The 20,802-nt window shown below is 54.3% G+C and overlaps 5 protein-coding genes across 5 annotated transcripts; 1 reads left to right on the forward strand and 4 right to left on the reverse strand.

The window, feature by feature from the left end:
* Window positions 1-132: 132 nt before the first annotated feature.
* B0H64DRAFT_431897 (uncharacterized protein) lies at window positions 133-2,004 on the reverse strand. Its single transcript, XM_062805989.1, has 3 exons — window positions 1,026-2,004; window positions 654-956; window positions 133-593 (listed from the first exon to the last, which is right to left on the reverse strand). Exons 1-3 carry the CDS (start codon window positions 1,872-1,874, stop codon window positions 429-431), a joined length of 1,317 nt encoding a protein of 438 aa, XP_062661614.1. The 5' UTR covers window positions 1,875-2,004; the 3' UTR covers window positions 133-428.
* Window positions 2,005-2,373: 369 nt separating this feature from the next.
* Window positions 2,374-3,274, reverse strand: B0H64DRAFT_416899 (putative GNAT family acetyltransferase; the record flags this gene model as incomplete). The annotated part of the gene is made up of 3 exons (XM_062805202.1): window positions 2,374-2,393; window positions 2,457-2,786; window positions 2,875-3,274. The coding sequence occupies 3 exons, from the start codon at window positions 3,272-3,274 to the stop codon at window positions 2,374-2,376; spliced, it is 750 nt and encodes a 249-aa protein (XP_062661615.1).
* A 1,824-nt stretch (window positions 3,275-5,098) lies between these two features.
* Window positions 5,099-5,915, reverse strand: B0H64DRAFT_393915 (YhhN-like protein). The gene has a single exon (XM_062803672.1). The coding sequence runs from the start codon at window positions 5,818-5,820 to the stop codon at window positions 5,131-5,133; it is 690 nt and encodes a 229-aa protein (XP_062661616.1). The 5' UTR covers window positions 5,821-5,915; the 3' UTR covers window positions 5,099-5,130.
* A 98-nt stretch (window positions 5,916-6,013) lies between these two features.
* Window positions 6,014-8,575, reverse strand: B0H64DRAFT_393917 (PLC-like phosphodiesterase). The gene is made up of 2 exons (XM_062803673.1): window positions 7,664-8,575; window positions 6,014-7,533 (listed from the first exon to the last, which is right to left on the reverse strand). Exons 1-2 carry the CDS (start codon window positions 8,113-8,115, stop codon window positions 6,201-6,203), a joined length of 1,785 nt encoding a protein of 594 aa, XP_062661617.1. The 5' UTR covers window positions 8,116-8,575; the 3' UTR covers window positions 6,014-6,200.
* Window positions 8,576-9,230: 655 nt separating this feature from the next.
* B0H64DRAFT_441503 (uncharacterized protein) lies at window positions 9,231-9,728 on the forward strand (the record flags this gene model as incomplete). The annotated part of the gene is made up of 1 exon (XM_062806577.1): window positions 9,231-9,728. The coding sequence occupies one exon, from the start codon at window positions 9,231-9,233 to the stop codon at window positions 9,726-9,728; it is 498 nt and encodes a 165-aa protein (XP_062661618.1).
* Between the last annotated feature and the right edge of the window lie 11,074 nt (window positions 9,729-20,802).

The following is a 20,802-nucleotide window of genomic DNA, read 5'->3' on the forward strand; positions in this document are numbered from 1 at the left end:
CGCAAGTGAATAAACAATGCCCAACTGGAACTGGATGATAACCACCTACCTACCCATGAGAAACAGAGAAGATACCTGCCTACCGAATTCACATTCTTGTACAATGACCACTCATCCAGCGCTTGTCTAGGAAGTAGCATAATGTATTTTGTGGCCTTTGCGTGATACTAATGATGGAAAACACGTTACGGCTGCCCTCCACAACAAGGCCAAGCGCCATCCACTTACACTACTACCTACCGACGACTGTGCTTGGGCTAGGCTGGTTGGGTGAGAAAGTCTGCTACTACTTTATATGATAAAGGGGGAAAGTTGGAAATAGAAGGAAAAACGAAAGGGAGGCTCTAGCATCCCCCCCGCCAAGCGCGTCGGCCGGTGCCACCAGCCACGGCCTTGGGATATCATCCTGAGTTACATAAGGTCCTTCTCTACTTCGTACCTTCGTATGAAGGACTACTATACACGCCTGTGTCCTCAAATGGCTTCGCCCCTAGGGATCGCCAAGCCCCGGCGCACATCAAAGCGGGATCGGTTTCCCGGTGGGAAAATAACAACTCGGACTTCCCGTCCCCAAAGTGAGTGATAGAATGACCCTGTTCATCACCACGGTCAGTATTGGGGGATCAAGACGTTTACCGGAAGGTCGCGCTCACCATTCCAAGGGTCAACTTGATGACTTGCTCGGCCCACCCCGGTTCATACGTATAACTCGGCTTCTTCCCCCTGGCGGCTAGGACGATGTTGTCTGCTGCGATCTCGGCTTGTTGTCCTGCAATTCTCGAGTTCATGTTGGCGACCTTGGTATCGGCAACGTCGCCGCATACGAAAATGTTGGGAAGCGAGTCATCGTCGATCTGTAGTGTCGGTTTCACTCGGATGTGGCCAGACGAGGTGATGGTCTTGGGCGCGAGGTCCTCGATTAACCCTGATGCCGGCTTTTGACCCGTGCAGTTGATCTGTCCGTTGCTGTGTCAGCCAACGCGACCTTCCTTCCTGTGGGGGCAAACCTCATAAGGGGTACTTACGAAGCAGTCGCACTCGATCTCGCGCCCGGAGGCGAGTGTGATGAACTTGCCGTCGACGCTTTGTGGATCGACTCTCTCGCCGAGGATAACATCGACGCCCAGTTTCTGCAGGCCGTCCAAAGCACCCTTTTGAAGCCCTGGTCCGAAACGATGCATCACCGCCTGTCGCGAGTGCACGAGAGTGACTGATTTATCCGGATATTGATTTTTGGCATCGGTGGCCAGCTCGACGCCGGCGGCACCCCCCCCTGCGACAACGATTCGGGTTGCTGCCTTGATGCGAGCTTGCATCGCCTTGAGAATCTCTATGCCGTCTTCCCGGTTCTCCGCGCCAATCCGGGACGGTAACCCGTGCGGGACTGTTGACCCCGTCGCAATAATGAGGAACTCGTAGGGAATCTCATCGCCGCTGCGCAGGACGACGCTGTGGCTCCGCACACTTGTCACCCGGTCTCGTACCCACTGAACCATGCCCTTTGGGCTCTTGGAAAAGAATGACGGGGAGTAGGGGATGAATGCCTTGTGCTCGTGGCCGCTGATCACCGAGAAGCGCGGCAGCACCCATGTGAAGTTGAAGTGACTGTTTGGTTCGATGACAATGAGTCGGTACCGGCCATCCCGTGGGAGCGACGAGGCGAGGATGTGGGAAGCGATGTAGCCGGCGAAGGCGGCGCCGACAACCACCACATTCTTTACTTCGGAGGGGTCGGCGGGCGGGATTGCCTTCGGTGCAGTGAGTGCAGCAAACTTGCCTGACAAGGCGCGACGCAAGACTCCGAAATAGATACGGAAACCGTAGGCGATTAACCGGGTGAAGAGGGCCACCTTCTTAATGCGTTCGAGTGCCATGCTTGGTGCTTTTTGACAGAGGAAATGGTGGGGAGATTTAATTGAGTGATGAGTCTGCCCAGCACTCCAGGACGCTGGTTAAAGCAAAAGCGAAACCAAAGTTGACCAAGCTCGACTTACGCAAGTGATCGCGCGTCGAGGCCACGGAGGCAGCCAAGCCAGTCAGTATCTCGCCGCTTAGTACACGAGTTTCGGTGACTGATACACCCCGCTGACTGATATTGTTGCCCTCCGCTGACTGATGCGCCCTCTTCACATGCATGACAACAGGGTTCAGGGTTCCACCTTTCCCGGCGCTAATACAGTTTCGGAATATCTGATGATCTGATAAATGATCCCGGCGAGTCCCGGAACAAGTCCTGGCGTGTGTGACTCCTCGTCGGGTTGAACACGCGCCAGTAACAGTTACATAGGTACCGAGACAAGAAAAGACACACACACAAGGTATCTATTTACCCCTGGGAGAATAAACCCATAAACCCCCACCCAAATCGTTTCATTATTTCTGACGCCACAAACCTTGCAAACCCAGTTTGGCCAACATTATTTTGAACAATTGCTTCCAGCTGAGAAGTGGGAAACCGGAGGTCGCTGCCGGGGTGCCGAGTTTGCCGAAGTCGGGGTACCCTTTCTCCCTCCACTCGCGAAAGGTCATGCCGCCCGCTCTTTTGGGCATCCGCACCATGAGGGGCACCACGACGTCCTTCTCGGTACCGAGCAGCTCCGCTTTGTGAACAATGGTCTCGTCTAGCCTTTCGTAACCGAACTTCTCATACATGTTAACCGAGGTCGGAGAGGCTTCAAAGTACATGGGCAGCCCGGTGCGGTTGCAAAGGTCAATTCCGAATGACACGATGGCAGCCCCGGCCTTCTTCCCTTGGTGCTCTGGCGCGACGCCGATGACATGAGTATCTGAAGGTGCTGTTAGCGAGTGTCTAGTACAGTCCGATGTGTTGGGCTTTGTGTGTCTTTTTTCCATTTGTTTCCGACACCAACTCACAGATATACGGTCGCCCGCCGAACAGCTTCTCGCGCACCTCCCACAGCGGGTTCAACACCTTCTCGGCCCGCTCCCGCTGCTCGCCCGCCAACCACGGAACGCCCCCGTTCTTGCGTTCCTCCTCCGTTCGGGGTTTGATGTACACGTCGATGAGACCCATACCCACAATCTCGGCCGTGTCCATGTCGACGCATTTGTACGTGTATTGCGTGTCGCTCTTGTGCCACCAATCCAGGGTGCCCGCCGCATGTGCGGCCCGGAACTCTTCGGAATCGACCCCGCCCGGGAATAGGATCCCCAACATAATATTGCCCATCTGCTCGTTGTCAAAGGAAGCAAAGTAGGCCTCGTAGATCTTCCGGATGTCCGGGATCAGCGCGGGGAGCACGGCGTGGACCATGTTGACTGGACTGGACCGGAGCGGTTGATGGCGGAAGGGACAGATGGATCGAGGGGATCGTGGGAGTGCGGTAATGAGAACCGTGAACTTGGAGAGAGCTTGGGACCTTCGAATTGTTTTGAGACTTTTTGGAAAACGACATGGCCGATCACAGGGTGGTTGGTTGGTTCGGGTACTGCTCCTAGAAAGGAATGCAGCCCATCGTTCACCCAGCTCCTACCAGTCAGGCGGATCCTACATCAAACCCAATGCGTCGACCCATCTGCAACAAGCTTACCATTGACCACAAACCCGGGCCCAGCTAAGATGAGGAGTGGACCGGTTCCTCGCAGCATCATCGGGTAACCCTGTCCCGTAGCCCATCGCACATTTTACACAGTAATTCTCGCTCGTATCCGTCTCTGTCTCTACATCTTCGTCGTAAATGGCGCAGAATTTAGCACCCACCCACCTAGGTACCGCGGTACTTCTGTTTCCCCGGTCCAAAACCGCCGCCGACCGGCTAGAATCAGACTATCGAATCTACATTATCACGCAGGCCTGAGATGAATGGGAGACAGCCCGGCTATCGGGTGTTATCTTTACCTAAGCCTGCACATGAATTCACTGGCCAAGCCGGAAGAAGTGAAATTTGTCATACCTATGTGGTCAAGACTGGTGGGGGCCTCGGCATGCTGAAGTTGCTCTCGTTTCGCTTCGATGCTCCGTTTATAGTTATCAGATCCGGCATCCCCTGTTTACCCCACTTCTACCCCCGCCCACAGGACCAGGGCTCGATCAGATAAGATGTGCGCGAATTCTATTTCGGGACTGCCATGTGGCCTGGGCCTTCTTCGAAAGGAACTTTGGCCGAGCCGGTCGTTCCCGAGCCGATGTCGGATCTGAGGGTTCAGGCCATGGTCTTGCTCCACCGGCCTCGTTTCCACCTTGCCCTTCTTTGCATCTCGTTTAGTGGTAGCGTGAGCTGGGACCTGAATAGCGGAACTTGTAAAAAATGAACTCGGCGGAAAGGTTTGATGGTGGCCCACAGAGGCCATCATGGGGCAGACTGTGACCCCCCTTCCCGTTTCTCGTGTGTTTGAACCGCCTGATATGTTCTAAATGTTCTGGAATGAGTGTCACGCTCACGATGAAGCACCTCACCCGGTGAAGCTGGACCATCTCTCGTCATTTTGCCCACTAGATGGAACGGGATTGGCACCGCGTTTAATGCTTTTCCCCACGTCAAACCGAACTAGAACTAGGTGTGTGAATTTCAAGAGTCTCTTCTCCTGTAAGCGCACGGGCACTTTGCTCCTACCTCCTAAGTCCTAGGCAGCTTCTCTTAAGGGTCTTTACAAACATAGGAGACCGTGCACTAGTCTCCGAAGATAACTCAGCGAGAGCCATGCTAACAACGTCAGGCCAACACTAACAATGTTTACGGAATAAGAGGGAGAGGGGCTCATATTAGGTGCTTGGGGAATCTTTAAGGAAGTTAGAGCGCTATTTGTGAAAGAAGCTATGGCCCACATTTCGTGTCAACTGTAGCGAAGAATGGTAAGGTAGAGGAAGAATGCGGTGAGCGATGCGGTTTCTAGCGGGCAAGGCAGGAGGGGTGGGGGCGTATGGGAACAGCAACAATTCATGTGGTCAGCTGGCAGCCTGAAGAGCTGACCGTGACTACATCTCCAAGACCTTGGGTGATAACATAAATTACCATAATACCTAGGTTCCAAAGGCCTACGCGGTAGTATTGGCTAATATATACCATATTCATAAGGACGCATGCCGAAGCATTTCATTGTCCTGGGCCCTTCTGGAACGACATACCCCCCCCCCCCCCCCCGGGCCGGTCTTGCTCCCTCTCTTGCCGCTCACAATACCGTACCAGGGACCAGGACTCCCAGGGCGATGAGCAACTGACCGGAATAATAGAGGACCCAGACGGCATGTTGCATCCAGGCGCGGTGCGTCGAGGGACTGGGAACCAAAAACCGATCTGCTGCAAGGATGGCATCTGAGGTTGAAAACATGAGGCTGCCGGAAATGACCTGGCCGCTGTTTGACGTGAGAGCGGTAAGGACCATGACAAAAATGGTAAACGAGTATAGAACCACTGGAAGTCGGAGTGCTGTATCGAGCCGCGGCATCAACAAAGCGATCATGACGGGGACCAACAAGGACAAAAGTCCCGCAGCCACGGCTCGCCAGCTTCCAAGCAAGCTCTGGAACAATACGGATCGGTCGGTGTCCCTCCCGAAGAACAGAACAATATAGAAGATGTGGGCAACCAAAAAGTTGGCAAGCCCATAGAGGAAAGAAGTGTCGTCGTCCCACGCAAGAAAGGCGTCGCCTACTGATCCTAGCGCCAGCGCTCCAGCCAAGAGAAGCGGCCCACCTTGGATGAATACCAGGGCAGAGAGCAGCGCTGTCGAGGCCGTTTTGACTATCATGCGTAGGCCGCTCGGCGGGGAGCGGACCATGGTGAGGTAGACGATGCTCGCGCCGATGGAGCAAGCCAACACGGTCGAGTCGGCCGTAAATGGTACCCGTAAAGAAGACATAGTCCGACGATTATGTGGTGTAAAAGTGAAAGTGGACGACTAGGTACCTAGGTAGGCTTGTACACCGAGGAAGACGAGGTGGGAGGCAGGAGGAGAAGAACAAGTTGGGAAGTGAGGAGCGGAGGTAATTTAGGATACACTACAGGTACCGAGGAACAAACCTTGCGGATCGTCTTGGCACTGCATGTGATAATCAAGGGAGAGATGGGATTAACATGTCAAAGCTCGTACTAGGGAACAAAGCCCGAAAAGCTTCGTATTTTTTCAGCTATTTCCTTCTCTAGCCAAATACAGACCTGCTCTATCAGTTCACTCCGTCTCGGTTCTGGTCTTATCCTTCCGGCCATTAGACCTACACTCTCCCCGAACGACCCAGTCTACTACGCATCTTGGATGTCGAATTTGACAAGTAATGAGCACCCAGTTTCGTGACCTTTGAGATCCAACATCCGCACAAACGTCCAGCCAGCTTCGGGATCAAGGTATAACAGGCGAACCGCGGCGACGCCTAGAATGGGGTTGCTTGAGAAGGTCGCATCGCTCTTGATGAGCATCCTGACGAATACCAACTCGTTGTCATCGAATTCCCATTCGAGGGTCTCGTCCCATACTGGGTCCGTTGCCACGGGATTTTCACCGGTACCGCCGACGGAACCGAGGAATGAGCGAGTCAAGGCGTTTCGCTTGTGATATATCCCCGTTTTCCGCTTGACTTTGATTAGCTCAGCCCCGGTCCCCGGTTGGAGGAGTGTGCACGTCAAGTACGGCTTCAGGTCGTCAACTTCACGATCAGCAGGGAGCGGAACATCAGTGGCACCGGCAACGTGGAGCCGTATCGTCTTCCGGCGGCTGTGGGACGAGAGCACACCACTACCACCGTGGCGAAGAGCGGGGGGTTTCAGTACGTATCCAGCGGTGCCAGCAAAGAGGGCGTCGTTTATCTGCATGCTCGCGCCGAATGTTTGCCAGTTGAGAGCGCAAATCTGGGCGCCGACGGCCCAGAACGGCACCGGGGAAAGATTACGGGATGATATCCGGGTTCCTTTAGGGTACACACGCATGAGATGACGGGCATTGTGGCGCGCGATCTCCGGCGCGTGATCCCCAGTATGCTTGGCCAGCCCCGACTCGGAAACGTTGATCAAATGATGCTCAGGAGGGCCATCCTTGACTTTGCCCTCGATGTACCAGGAAGTATCGCGTGGCTTGACGGATTGCGCATAGACACCGAGCTCGGCCAGTTCAGGGATGATGATAGGCGGTGGCGCAGCGTTTTTCTTTGTTTTATACTCCTGACGCGCTTGCTTCTCCTCCTCAGAGTCGCTGGAGCTGGATGAGGAGGCGCTGGAGTCGTCCACCTCATCTGGCAGATGGAACTCAACAATGACGGCAATCTTGGAACCCAGATCTTCGAGCCGGACGGGATCGCCGCCTTCTTGTTCTTCATGGCCTTTTTGGCGAACCGGGGCGCTGAGCAACCGGTCGCCCCAAACCTCCTTCATAATATCAACGAGGCGGAGCTGTCCGCTCTGGTCACAGTGATTCTCCAGTGATACCAGGATTGGCGCCGGGGCATACCCCCGGGCTCGCGAGACCGTTTCTTCGTGGTCGACGACATCGCGTACCGTCTCACACACTACTCGAAAGGGAATGTTTGAGACGAGCGTGTAGCCATGCGTCACCTTTGGTTCCATGCCGTCATCGGAGTTGTCCCTGAGAAAATAGTTAATAAAATCTTTGTCTATTCCCGCAACTTGTTACTGGTTTGTCGAACGCGTTGCTGAGGGTGGCTGGGGGAGGGGTAAGACTGGAGTGCAGAAGCAGTCGAGATATAGGTACTCACCACGCGTCAATCTCGATGCACCGCGCCCCAGCCTTGAGCGTCGTTTCATATGCGGCGGCTGACGATGCGCCGAAAAGCTGATGGGACATCAAATACGTGTTGTGACTGGAGCTGATAAAATACTCGGGCAGGGGATGCGATCTGTCCACGAGGTGGGCTGGCGGCGTAACGAGCGGTTTGTCGAGAAGGGTTTTCAACAACGGCCCTTTGGCGTCGTCGGCATCGTCGTTACCCAATACGCCCTCGTGGAAGAGGAAGGATTGAAGGGCAGTGCTGACACGTAGAGGATGATGAGCGATGCCGGTTGATGCGCTGAGACCGCCGCCGGCGAAGGTGGCGGCATCAATTTCCTCCCCTGCGTCGTCCTCATCATTTTCCCGCCTCCCTCTGGATTTGAAGGGGTTTAGTTTGGACATGCGCGACGACAGCCGCGAGGGGTTTGACTCAGACATGGTGAGAAGTCTTCCACTACTTTCGGAGGGGAACCTCGTTATGATGTCCTTTGAGTACCTAGGTAGCGATTGCGATAATGAGAGAGAAGTCGATCTTGGAATCCTGCGTGATTTATTGAGGGGTAAGTCATCCTTAGCGGGGTAACTCCCTACCTGGCTAAGACAAGACAAGACGCATGCCTTCCATGGTGCCAACCCCTTTCGGTGGAGTCGGGGAGGAGTTTCCCTTTCCCGCTCACGCCGAGAAGGGGGAAGCTGAAGCAGTGAAAAAGGCAAAAGAAAAGGGAGCGAAAATAATAATAATGAACATAATTAAACAGGATTTCCAGGGTTTCAAGGAAGTACTTGGTGTGCAACAACCGTTTGCTTCGGCTGGTGGCAAGACAAGTTGAATGAATGGGCTTGGAACGCAGTAATATACCACTTTCCAGCTCAGCTACCGCACAAAATAGCAATTTAGTCTCAGTTTTATTAACGGCGTAGCCAAACAATGTGGCATGTATGTGAGCGTCTTCAGTTGCAATGAATACCTAATTAACATCAAAAAGAGATAGGTTCCAGGTTGTCAATACATCATCGAACGCATCGAGTTCCCGCACCACAAACATCCCCTGTCTTTCTCTTTGACACATTAATCACCAGACCCAACGATCATGTCTGCTGAACTAATCCTTGCCATTGTCGGGGTTGCAGACGGTTGCATTAAGTGAGTTGGCGCGTTTGGCCCGCGCCAGTTACCCAGTCTTGAGGACTCACGCGTACGACGTCCAGGCTCGCGAATAAGGCCTTGTCGATATGTAGAGCGTATAAACATGCCGAAGAAGATATGGCAAAGAAGGTGACCGTCTTGGAGACCGTGTGGGTGAAATTGGAAACCCAGCTGAGGTTCCTGCGCTGAGTGGCGGGCCGGGGGCACTTGATGGACGAATTGGCCCAATGCCACTTCACGCTGCTTCAGAATTCAACGGCGCGCTGCTGCAAGCAATCTCGCAGCTGGAAATGGCGGCTTCTTCCCTCGGATCGGTACCCGAGACCCCGAGGTTTTTAAAGGTTGGAAAATGGAAATACGCGATCATGAAGAAGACTCTCGACATATTGATGGCTGAGTTGGAAGCATGCAGTGGCAGGGGCGGTTTGATCCTTCTTGGTATCTCATCATCCTCATCAGTCGCAGCGTGTTGGACCCGGTGATTGTCGAGTCCTCCGAGACCCGGGCGTTAAAGTCGAATGCGGCGGCCGGGCCTTTGGACAGCATGCGTGTGCTTCGCAGGGCCATAGACGCAGAGAGCGGCACCACTGTGGCGAATTCGGCCAGGCTCGAGTTGGATGCTGGTCGATTCACCAACATCCACGAGACACAGATCATGCGCTACACCAGCGCAAAGGTCATGGTACAAGCGGGATCGGGCGATCGCCTGGTTACAGAACCTGTCGACCTCTCCACAGTCATCAGCCCACAAAGCATCACATTGAAGAGCTTGCTGGACGACTGCGGCACATTGACCCCCATACGTTTTGTATACCGATGCGAGGGCATTCTGAGGAAGATGGATCCTCAGAGCGGGCGTCTCACGGCGCTCGAGGTTGTGTACTGCGCCCCGTCCACCCGATAAATACAAGGACGTCCTAGGCGGATAAACGCAACGAAGCAACGGAAATACGAAATTCCAGACCCTATATCTCTCTGATTAGAGAGAGCCCAACACCCTAGTTTAGTATATAAACTATTAAATAGTTCCTTATATAACTAACCTTATTATAGCTATATTGGGCTACTATAAGAACTACCTTTCGATACTTTCTAAGCATAGAGGTAGTATATCTAGTGTCACGGCCACTGAGCTGGAAGCACAGGAGTGGGGCGCGGGGCGCCCCGGACCAATCATTAACATGACCAAGGAGCAGTGTGCTCAGTGCGCTCAGCGACTGAGCAGGGGGAGCAGTGTGCTCAGTGTGCTCAGCGACTGAGCAGGGTGAGCAGTGTGCTCAGTGTGCTCAGCAACTGAGCAGACTAAGCACCCAGAAATTAGATAGTATATAGTCACTCGTTCTGGAGAGCTCTGGGAGTTCTCCAGTTAGCAATCACAACTACAGTTCGCTACAAGCTCGAGAGCCTACTGTTGAGACAAGTCTTTGTTGTGCACCCTTTGGCTGCACCGAACCTAAGCACCCTTGAGAGAATACCTTCGACCGATACTGAACCCTAACAGGACGGGTCCAGAGACAGGTTCGTCACACGTTGCTAACTCCCTTTGATCTGTTACAGTTCAGGCTCGAAGGTAAAACGACATGGCAACTCAACCGACGCCGGGCCAGATCACGGCCGCACTTCAGAGAGTCACCGAACGACTCGATGAAACTGAAGAAGAGCTTGCGAAGACCAAGGCCAGCAACGCGGCATTGGCAGCCCGACTTGCGGCGACCGAGGTCCACACCAAGGACCCGGCCAAGACAAAGGTCAAATTGGAGCAACCCGAGAAGTACGGGGGCGACCAGGAAGCCTTGCCAGGTTGGATCACGGAGATGCGGAACTATCTCGACCACAACTCGCACCAGTTCGCCACTGAGGAATCCAAGACCAGATACGCCGCCACCCGACTCAAGGACAAGGCCCTCAAGTGGTTCACGGGAACACTGAGTGATTTCCTCGGCGGAGCAATCCACAAACCCTTCACCAAAAAGGTCTTCGAGAACTACTCCGAGTTCGAGAGTGAGATTCAGAAGGTGTTCGGCGACAAGGACGAGAAGTTGCACGCCCAGGAACGGCTAGGACGGCTGAAGCAGACTAGGTCAGCCACCGCCTACGCCACGATTTTCCGACAAGACTCCATGAAGGCAGAGATAGACGACGAGGGGCTGATGCACCTGTTCTACGGAGGACTGAAGGAGGAGGTCAAGGACGAGCTCTACAAGGAGAGCCGACCTGACACGCTCGACGAGTACATCGCCATGGCTGTCAAGATTGACGACCGACAGTTCGCCCGCAAACAACAGAAGAAGGGCAGCGAGACTCAGCGATCCGCAGGCTACCACAAACCCAACGACAAAAAGAAACGCCAGCACCAGAGCACGTCGTACGGCACTCACTCGGGACCCATGGACGTCAGCGCTGCCCAGGCACAATGGGCAGGAAAGAGAGATGGTGCCAAGGACAAATCAGGCATCACTTGCTACAATTGCGGCAAGAAGGGTCACTTCAAACGCGACTGCCGCAGCAAGAAAGAGTGGAGACCGGTTCCAGGGAAGGAAGCTGCCACCATCGACCAAAACACGGTCGGAAGAAGAACCCGGTTTCTGGAGGTCGCAGCCGCCAGCTACACGCAGGACGACCTCGAAATCGACATTGACCGAGTCATCGAGCAGGACGATGAACTCACCGACTCGGATCAAGAAGACTTGATGAGCAGCAACCACCAGGAGGGAAATGACACCGCCCATCACGCTTTCATCGAAACGGATGACGAGGGAGAACTGGCTCCCCCGCGGTACATCCGACAAGTCGCTGAGGACTGGGGCATCACCCTGGTTCAGCAAGAGGACGGGCAATGGCGAACCCACGAGGGTGAAGGAGGAGTCAGCCCGAACCTCATCTTCCTACAACAGAGGGTCCTAAGCCAACGGCAAAGGATCGAGGAGTTGTCAAGAGAGAAAGAAGGGCTCGAACGACTACTCCAGGAAAGGAACGACCAGTATGGACAACTTTGCGCGGAGCTCGAATTTGCGAAGGAACGAGTCCAAGAGATCACCGAGGCCAACAACAGGGCCGGGGATCACGTCGAAAAGACATTAAGGGAAGCACAGGCCTTGCAGGACGACATCCGCCAGGTACTTCCGCACCACACACCGTGGGATGGACCCACCGAAGAGGCGGAAGGATACGAAAACGGAGTACGATACCCCGAGCAACTTTTCGACTACGCACAGGAACAGAATGCGGCGAAAGGAAGAAAACAGCAGAGCTGGGAAGAATACTGGACGCGACATCAGCACATCGTGCGCGCCGGGCGACAAACCTCCGACCTCGAATGGTGGGGTTCCCGGGGCGAGAACAACACGGAGGGATTCCAGTTGTTATCAGAAGACCACGAGCGGGTGGACCCACGAAAAGAGAACCACATCTACCTGCCCTGGTTTCAGTGTATCGCGCACGAATGTCGGTACCATTTCCAGGACAAATTTCGCAACAGTTTCTGGCCCACGAGGGAAGAAAAGGGGATGCAACCCCTACCCATCAGATGGGTATACGACAGCGGCGACGCTCCCGCAAGCATGTTGTGGGACACACAACGCACTCACGAGGGCAGGCTGAGGGTTAAACCCAAGGCAGCCTGGCCCCGACGCTGTCTAACGGGCGTAGGAGTCAACGAATGCCGAAGCGCAGACTGCCTATCACACGCCGACGAGAAAATCTGGGGATATATGGAACAGCAATCCCAGAGGAAGCCACACCAGAGGACAAGAGCGTCCCGAAGGAACGAGAGGCGCCCAACCGAGGCGTGGGTGGCCCAATGGCTCCAAGAACACCAGACGATTGATGCCGCAAGCCAAGGTGCGGACAGGGACGCCTTGAAACACCACGAGAGCTTGGGAAACGGCTCAGGGCCCTCCGAGGGGCCCGGAAATCTCTAACTCCACAACAGCGGAGACAGGCTGCGCAGTACAGGAAGAACTGGCGCAAACAGAAGCCTTACAACGACCTCCCAGCAGACGAACACGAAGTAGCTGCTGTACGAAGCACCAAGCCAGACAACAGGCTCTGGATCACAGCGCGATGGGGGAAGATCGAAGCCCTCGCGTTAGTGGATGGAGGAGCGCAGATGGACCTCATTGCGCCCACATTTGTGAATCAACTCAGAATCCCATGGAGGATCAAGAAGCAACCACACGTCGTCAAGGGACCATTCGACACACAATGGGTACGACGAGAGACAGAACCACTCGACATTGAGGTGGAAGGAAAAACCACCCAAGTGGTGTTCGACATCGTGAACATGGGGCCGAAGAAAGACATGATTCTCGGACGCCCATGGCATGAGGATTACGACCCAGACATCAGTTGGAAGGGAGATGGCCATCTGCGACCGCGGGAACAGCGGGAGCATCCGACCAACTCGATGGGAGAACGCGCAGAACAGGAGCCACGGGAGAGCAGCGGGTCCGAACGAACCCCCTCTACGGGCCCACCGCAGGAAGCAGCCAGTGCAGAACCACGCACTCTGAAATCCGGAAGAAGCGGCACACGACGAAAGAAGCAGGCACGGGAGGAACGAACCATCGCCGTCGTCTCAGTCGACGAGCACGGAATGCTCAAACACGAACAATGGGTCAATCAGCTCGAAGCGGCAAGCATCGAGCTGGCAGCAGAAGAAGTCAGGGAACTCGAAGCAGCGAGCATCGAGCCTGGGAACAACAAGTTCGCGTACTACGAGGGTACAGCGAAGAACGCAAAGACGGGGCAGATCCCAGACGACTACAAGGGGCACCCGGCGTTCACGGCAAAACATCTTGCAGGGCTACCAGACCACGGACCTTGGGATCACGAGATCAAACTCAAGGAAGGAGCCCAGTTGAAGTTTTTCAAGGTGTACCACACCAACGAGAAGCAAGATGCAGAGTTGAGGAGTTATCTCGAAAAGAATCTCGAGATAGGACACATCAGACCATCGACATCTCCAGCAGGCTACCCAGTCCTCTTCGTTCCAAAGAAGGATGGGAAGCTCAGGATGTGTGTGGACTACCGACAGTTGAACAACGAGACGGTGAAGAACCGCTACCCACTGCCACTGATCTCGAGACTCCGAGATCAACTGTCAGGGGCACAATACTTCACGCGCCTCGATCTTCCGACAGCGTACGCCCACATCCGCATCAAGGAAGGAGACGAATGGAAGACGGCTTTTCGGACACCCTACGGGCACTACGAGTACCTCGTCATGCCGTTTGGGTTGACCAACGCACCAGCGACATTTCAAGCCGCTATCGACCACGCAATACGACATTGCCTCGATAAATTTGCAGTCTGTTACTTGGATGACATTCTCATCTACTCCAAGACACTCGAAGAACACAAGAAGCATGTGCAGCAGGTGCTGGATGCACTGCATGAGCACAAGTTGTCAGTCAACAAGGACAAGAGCGAGTTTCATGTCAAAAAGACAGTGTTTCTGGGTTACGAAATCTCCCCAGGATGGGTCAAGATCGAACCCGAGAAACTGGAAGCTGTCAGGACGTGGCCGACACCAACAAACGCCACAGAGGTCAGAGGATTCATCGGATTCGCCAACTTTGTCCGGATGTTCATCAAGAACTTCGGCGACATCGCGAGACCTCTACACGAACTCACGAAGAAGGATGCCACATTCCAGTGGAAGCAGGAGCACGAGCAGGCTTTCCAGCGGATCCGCGATGCGATCATCGCCGACCCGGTGCTCATGCTGCCCGATCCAAGCACGCCTTTCGAAGTCGAGGCTGATGCTTCGGACTTCGCGATCGGAGGACAACTTGGTCAGAGGGACAAGGACGGCAAGCTGCATCCAGTTGCGTTCTTCTCCAAGAAACTCGAAGGACCAAGGCTCAACTACCCGATCCACGACAAGGAGCTTCTCGCAATCATCGAAGCATTTCAGGAATGGAGACCATACCTCAGCGGCACGACACACGAAGTCCAGGTGTACACGGACCACAAGAACTTACGATACTTCACCACCACCAAGGTGCTGAACGGACGACAAACTCGGTGGGCAGAATTTCTGTCCGAATTCAACTTCACGATCCACTACAAGAAAGGCTCAGAAAACGCACGAGCGGATGCCTTGAGTAGGAGAGCGGATCACCACGACAACACGTCTGAAGCCTCACCACCATTGCTACATCAACAGACAGACGGATCGCTACGGCACGCTTCCCAACCGACTGAAGACTACGAGATCGCAGCACTTCAGCAGCAGTCGGAAGATCCCGAAGCCAGGCCTCTGCAGCCGTTTGTAGAATGTTGTGCGACCTTCAGAGAACAAAGATTGGAACAAGACTTCCAAGGAATCATCGCGGACGACGAACGCGATGCATGGCAAGAAGAGCCAGAATCCAAGATCGCGGGATTGCGACTTGAAGGAACGAGACTCTGGTACCACGACAAGGCCTATGTCAGGCTGGGTGACCAAAAGGAGCTCATTCGAAAGATCCACGAGTCGAGACTCGGAGGACACATGGGAATCAGCAAGACAATTGCGAAAGTCAAGCAGAACTACGACTTCCCAGGAATCAAGCAGACAGCAGAAGGGGTCCGGGCGGAATGCGACCTCTGCAAGCGGAGCAAGCCAGGACGACACAAGCCGTACGGGCTACTACAGCCATTGCCAGTTGCAGAACGACCATGGAGTTCGGTGACGATGGACTTCATCACCAAACTACCAGCCTCCAAGGACTCAGTAACGGGAGTAGAATACGACAGCATCCTCACGATGGTGGACAGACTCACCAAGTGGAGTTACTTCCTCCCTTACAAGGAGACATGGTCAGCAGAACAACTCGCAGATGTGATCTACCGCAACATCACCTCGGTCCACGGCTGGCCGGAGGAATGGATCACGGACAGAGACACCAAGTTCGCATCAAAGTTTTGGCAGGCTCTGATGACGAGACTGGGTACGAAAAGTAAGCTCTCAACCGCTTACCACCCACAGACGGACGGACAGACGGAACGACTCAACCAGGTTGTCGAACAATACCTACGGTTGTACGTCAATTTCCAGCAGGATGACTGGGTCGAGCTGTTGCCAACGGCACAACTCGCCTACAACACCACCGTCACGGAGACCACGAAGGTCACACCATTCTTCGCGAATTACGGCTACGAAGCAGATTTGCGACAAGGGCCCGAGGTTTCGGTGCCCAGAGCGGCAGTCAAAGCCGACAAAATGAGCTCGCTGCACGCGATGCTCAAGGAAGAACTCGAATTCGTACGAACACGGATGAAGAAGTTCTACGACAGAAACAGGCTCGAGGGACCTCGCCTAGAAGAGGGGGGCAAAGTTTACCTCATTTCTCGAAATCTTCGCACGAAGCGACCAAGCAGGAAGCTCGACTTTCGCAAAGTCGGACCATTCAAGATCGACAAGAAAATTTCCGAGAACAACTACGCACTCGCGTTACCCTCGACAATGCGACTACGGACCAACGTTTTCCACATCTCGCTTCTGGAACCAGCGCCCAAGAACGCACGACTCGACAAGGACGTCGAGGCAGAAGACGAAGAGGAGGAGTGGGACGTTGAGGAAGTCCTAGATTCACGCATCACGAAAGGACAGTTGGAGTACTTGGTTAAGTGGCTGGACTTTGGCCCAGAAGACAATTCATGGCAACCAGCTACGAATCTCAACTGCCCCGAGAAGCTTCAGGAGTTCCACCAGAGGAACCCTGACCGGCCACAGGAAACACCAAAGAAGGATCGACCCCGGCGAGCCAATCGTCGAAGGAGGGCCTAGAGGACAATCAGTCAGAGGACGATATCAAGGAGAGGACGACAGACTCTTGGGCCCCAGACGAATCGGCAGGCTGCGGGGCAAGAGTGGCCAATGCCTCTTCCCGCTCCTGGTCCTCGATGATGCGCTCCTCACGGGCGGCCGCCTTGTGAAAGCGCTCCGACAGAACAAGACGCTGAGTCCGAAGGCGCGCTAACTTAGAAGCGGCCTGGAGGATCACGGCGTTCGCCTCTGCTTCCTCCTTGTCCAGTTTCTCTTTCTGACGGCGAAAGGAGGCGGATAAGGTGCGCGTGAGACCATGGACGTCGCAATCGGGACGACCAAGCTCAAGGCAATTGTTGCACTTGACGGAACGATCCAAGGCTCGGCAGTCTTTAAGATCGTTGGCCTCGCAATAAGAACAAGGAAGCATGTCGATGCCAAAGAACGAGATGTCGCGAGCAAGGTCCTTGCGGCGTTGGGTACTGGAGGAATCACGTTTCGAGCTCTTAACCACTCGGTTAGACATGGTGGGCAACGAGGGACGAGGGGAATACTCACTAAGGGAAGAATGAACCAGCGTTGCCGGAGAGAAGAGAAGTAGCGGGTTAGGCCGCCGAGACGTCAGCCACGGAGAGGGGGCATCGTGTCACGGCCACTGAGCTGGAAGCACAGGAGTGGGGCGCGGGGCGCCCCGGACCAATCATTAACATGACCAAGGAGCAGTGTGCTCAGTGTGCTCAGCGACTGAGCAGGGTGAGCAGTGTGCTCAGTGTGCTCAGCAACTGAGCAGACTAAGCACCCAGAAATTAGATAGTATATAGTCACTCGTTCTGGAGAGCTCTGGGAGTTCTCCAGTTAGCAATCACAACTACAGTTCGCTACAAGCTCGAGAGCCTACTGTTGAGACAAGTCTTTGTTGTGCACCCTTTGGCTGCACCGAACCTAAGCACCCTTGAGAGAATACCTTCGACCGATACTGAACCCTAACAGGACGGGTCCAGAGACAGGTTCGTCACATCTAGGCTAGTATCTATAATAGTCTTTACCTCTAGAGCTTTCTGTGACGAACCTGTCTCTGGACCCGTCCTGTTAGGGTTCAGTATCGGTCGAAGGTATTCTCTCAAGGGTGCGTAGGTTCGGTGCAGCCAAAGGGTGCACAACAAAGACTTGTCTCAACAGTAGGCTCTCGAGCTTGTAGCGAACTGTAGTTGTGATTGCTAACTGGAGAACTCCCAGAGCTCTCCAGGACGAGTGACTATATACCTGTCTAATTCTTGAGTGCTCAGTGTGCTCAGTTCCTCTGAACACTGATCACACTGATCACTTAGAACGTCCTGTTCATCCTGATTGGTGATTGGGATCGCGGTGCTCACTGTGCTCAGTCTGCTTGGCGACTGAGCTCACTGATCACCCTGCTGCATCCCTGATTGGTTTGACTGGCCCGGGGCGTCCCGTGCCTTGGGCCCCACATGTTGGCATATCCGTGACACGATGCCCCTCCTCCAGGGCTGACGTCCCGTCGGCCGCATCCCCAGCCAACCTCCTGAAATAGCGCCAACAGTCCTCAATCCAATCTGGTTAGCAACTTCCTCCTTTTCCTTCCACACCATCCTTCATCATGACTGACGGCATAAGGAAACCGAAACGAAAACAAAAATCCAGCACTGAACGCCGTCGTACACGCGCGCGCATCTCCGAGCTCTTTGGTACCGAAATGGTGAAGTGTACTCGTTGCAAAGAAAAGAAACTTGCAACTTGTAAGGCGACCGACAATTCCGACGTCTGTGGTAATTGCTTGTCCGTTGGTAACCATTCGTGTGACGCATTCGGCTACCACGATTCCGCTGTCGAGCGTATGGTGATTGAGAAGCGCAATCTCGATCGTGAGGAGCAAGAGACTGCGGATGCGATCCGCACGCTGATGGCGAAAGCGGACCGCCTCCGTATCCAGCGTCGTGCTCTTGAGGACAGAGCGCTGGTGATGTTCAACCAGGAGGGGGAAGTGTTGGCGGAGCAAGAGCGCCGCGAGGTTTCTGGCGCGCAGCCGTCTTCGGGTGCTGTTGCTGTCCCCTCCTCCGGTCCCTTCTGGGATCAGGGGTGCGTCCTTCTTTCTTCCCCTTCTTTTTTTTTTTTTTTTTGGTCCCCCGGTTGACCGTGTTTAGCTTTTCGGACGACCCCTTCCTCGCCGGGGTCGACTTATCTGCGGGGTTTCCTTTGGTCGATCCGGGTTCCTCTGGTGGAACTCCTGAAGTTTCTCGGGGCAGTTGAGATTTGTAGCTGGTTGCCATGAATTGTCTTCTGGGCCGAAGTCTAGCCACTTGACCAAATACTCCAACTGTCCTTTCGTGATGCGTGAATCTAGGACTTCCTCAACGTCCCACTCCTCCTCTTCGTCTTCTGCCTCAGCGTCCTTGTCGAGTCGTGCGTTCTTGGGTGCTGGTTCCAGAAGCGAGATGTGGAAAACGTTGGTCCGTAGTCGCATTGTCGAGGGTAACGCGAGTGCGTAATTGTTCTCCGAAATCTTTTTGTCGATCTTGAACGGTCCGATTTTGCGAAAATCGAGTTTCCTGCTTGGTCGCTTTGTGTGAAGATTTCGAGAAATGAGGTAAACTTTGCCCCCCTCTTCTAGGCGAGGTCCCTCGAGCCTGTTTCTGTCGTAGAACTTCTTCATCCTGGTTCGTACGAACTCGAGTTCCTCCTTGAGCATCGCGTGCAGCGAGCTCATTTTGTCGGCTTTGACTGCCGCTCTGGGCACCGAGACTTCGGGCCCTTGTCGCAAATCTGCTTCGTAGCCGTAATTCGCGAAGAATGGTGTGACCTTCGTGGTCTCCGTGACGGTGGTGTTGTAGGCGAGTTGTGCCGTTGGCAACAGCTCGACCCAATCATCCTGCTGGAAGTTGACGTACAACCGTAGGTATTGTTCAACGATCTGGTTGAGTCGTTCCGTCTGTCCGTCCGTTTGTGGGTGATAAGCAGTCGAAAGCTTACTCTTCGTACCCAGCTTCGTCATCAGAGCTTGCCAAAACTTTGATGCGAACTTCGTGTCTCTGTCTGTGATCCATTCTTCCGGCCATCCGTGGACCGAGGTGATGTTGCGATAGATCACGTCTGCGAGTTGTTCTGCTGACCATGTCTCCTTGTAAGGGAGGAAGTAACTCCACTTGGTGAGCCTGTCCACCATTGTGAGGATGCTGTCGTATTCCACTCCCGTTACTGAGTCCTTGGAGACTGGCAGTTTGGTGATGAAGTCCATCGTCACCGAGCTCCATGGTCGTTCTGCGACTGGCAATGGTTGCAACAGCCCATATGGTTTGTGTCGTCCTGGTTTGCTTCGTCCGCAGAGGTCGCACTCTGCTAGGACTGCTTCTGTCGCCTGCTTGATTCCTGGGAAGTCGTAATTCTGCTTGACTTTTGCAATTGTTTTGCTGATTCCCATGTGTCCTCCGAGTCTCGACTCGTGGATCTTTCGAATGAGCTCCTTTTGGTCACCAAGCCTGACGTAGGCCTTGTCGTGGTACCAGAGTCTCGTTCCATCAAGTCGCAATCCCGCGATCTTGGATTCTGGCTCTTCTTGCCATGCATCGCGCTCGCCGTCCGCGATGACTCCTTGGAAATCTTGTTCCAATCGTTGTTCCCTGAAGGCCGCACAGCATTCTACAAACGGTTGCAGAGGCCTAGCTTCGGGATCTTCCGACTGTCGCTGAAGTGCTGCGATCTCGTAGTCTTCAGTCGGTTGGGAAGCGTGCCGTAGCGATCCGTCTGTCTGTTGATGTAGCAATGGTGGTGAGGCTTCAGACGTGTTGTCGTGATGATCCGCTCTCCTACTCAAGGCGTCCGCTCGTGCGTTCTCTGAGCCTTTCTTGTAGTGGATCATGAAGTTGAATTCGGACAGAAATTCTGCCCACCGAGTTTGTCGTCCGTTCAGCACCTTCGTGGTGGTGAAGTATCGTAAGTTCTTGTGGTCCGTGTACACCTGGACTTCGTGTGTCGTGCCGCTGAGGTATGGTCTCCATTCCTGAAATGCTTCGATGATTGCGAGAAGCTCCTTGTCGTGGATCGGGTAGTTGAGCCTTGGTCCTTCGAGTTTCTTGGAGAAGAACGCAACTGGATGCAGCTTGCCGTCCTTGTCCCTCTGACCAAGTTGTCCTCCGATCGCGAAGTCCGAAGCATCAGCCTCGACTTCGAAAGGCGTGCTTGGATCGGGCAGCATGAGCACCGGGTCGGC

This window comes from Chaetomium fimeti (genome assembly GCF_033439085.1).
Source record: "Chaetomium fimeti strain CBS 168.71 chromosome Unknown B0H64scaffold_3, whole genome shotgun sequence".
NCBI lineage: Eukaryota > Fungi > Ascomycota > Sordariomycetes > Sordariales > Chaetomiaceae > Chaetomium > Chaetomium fimeti.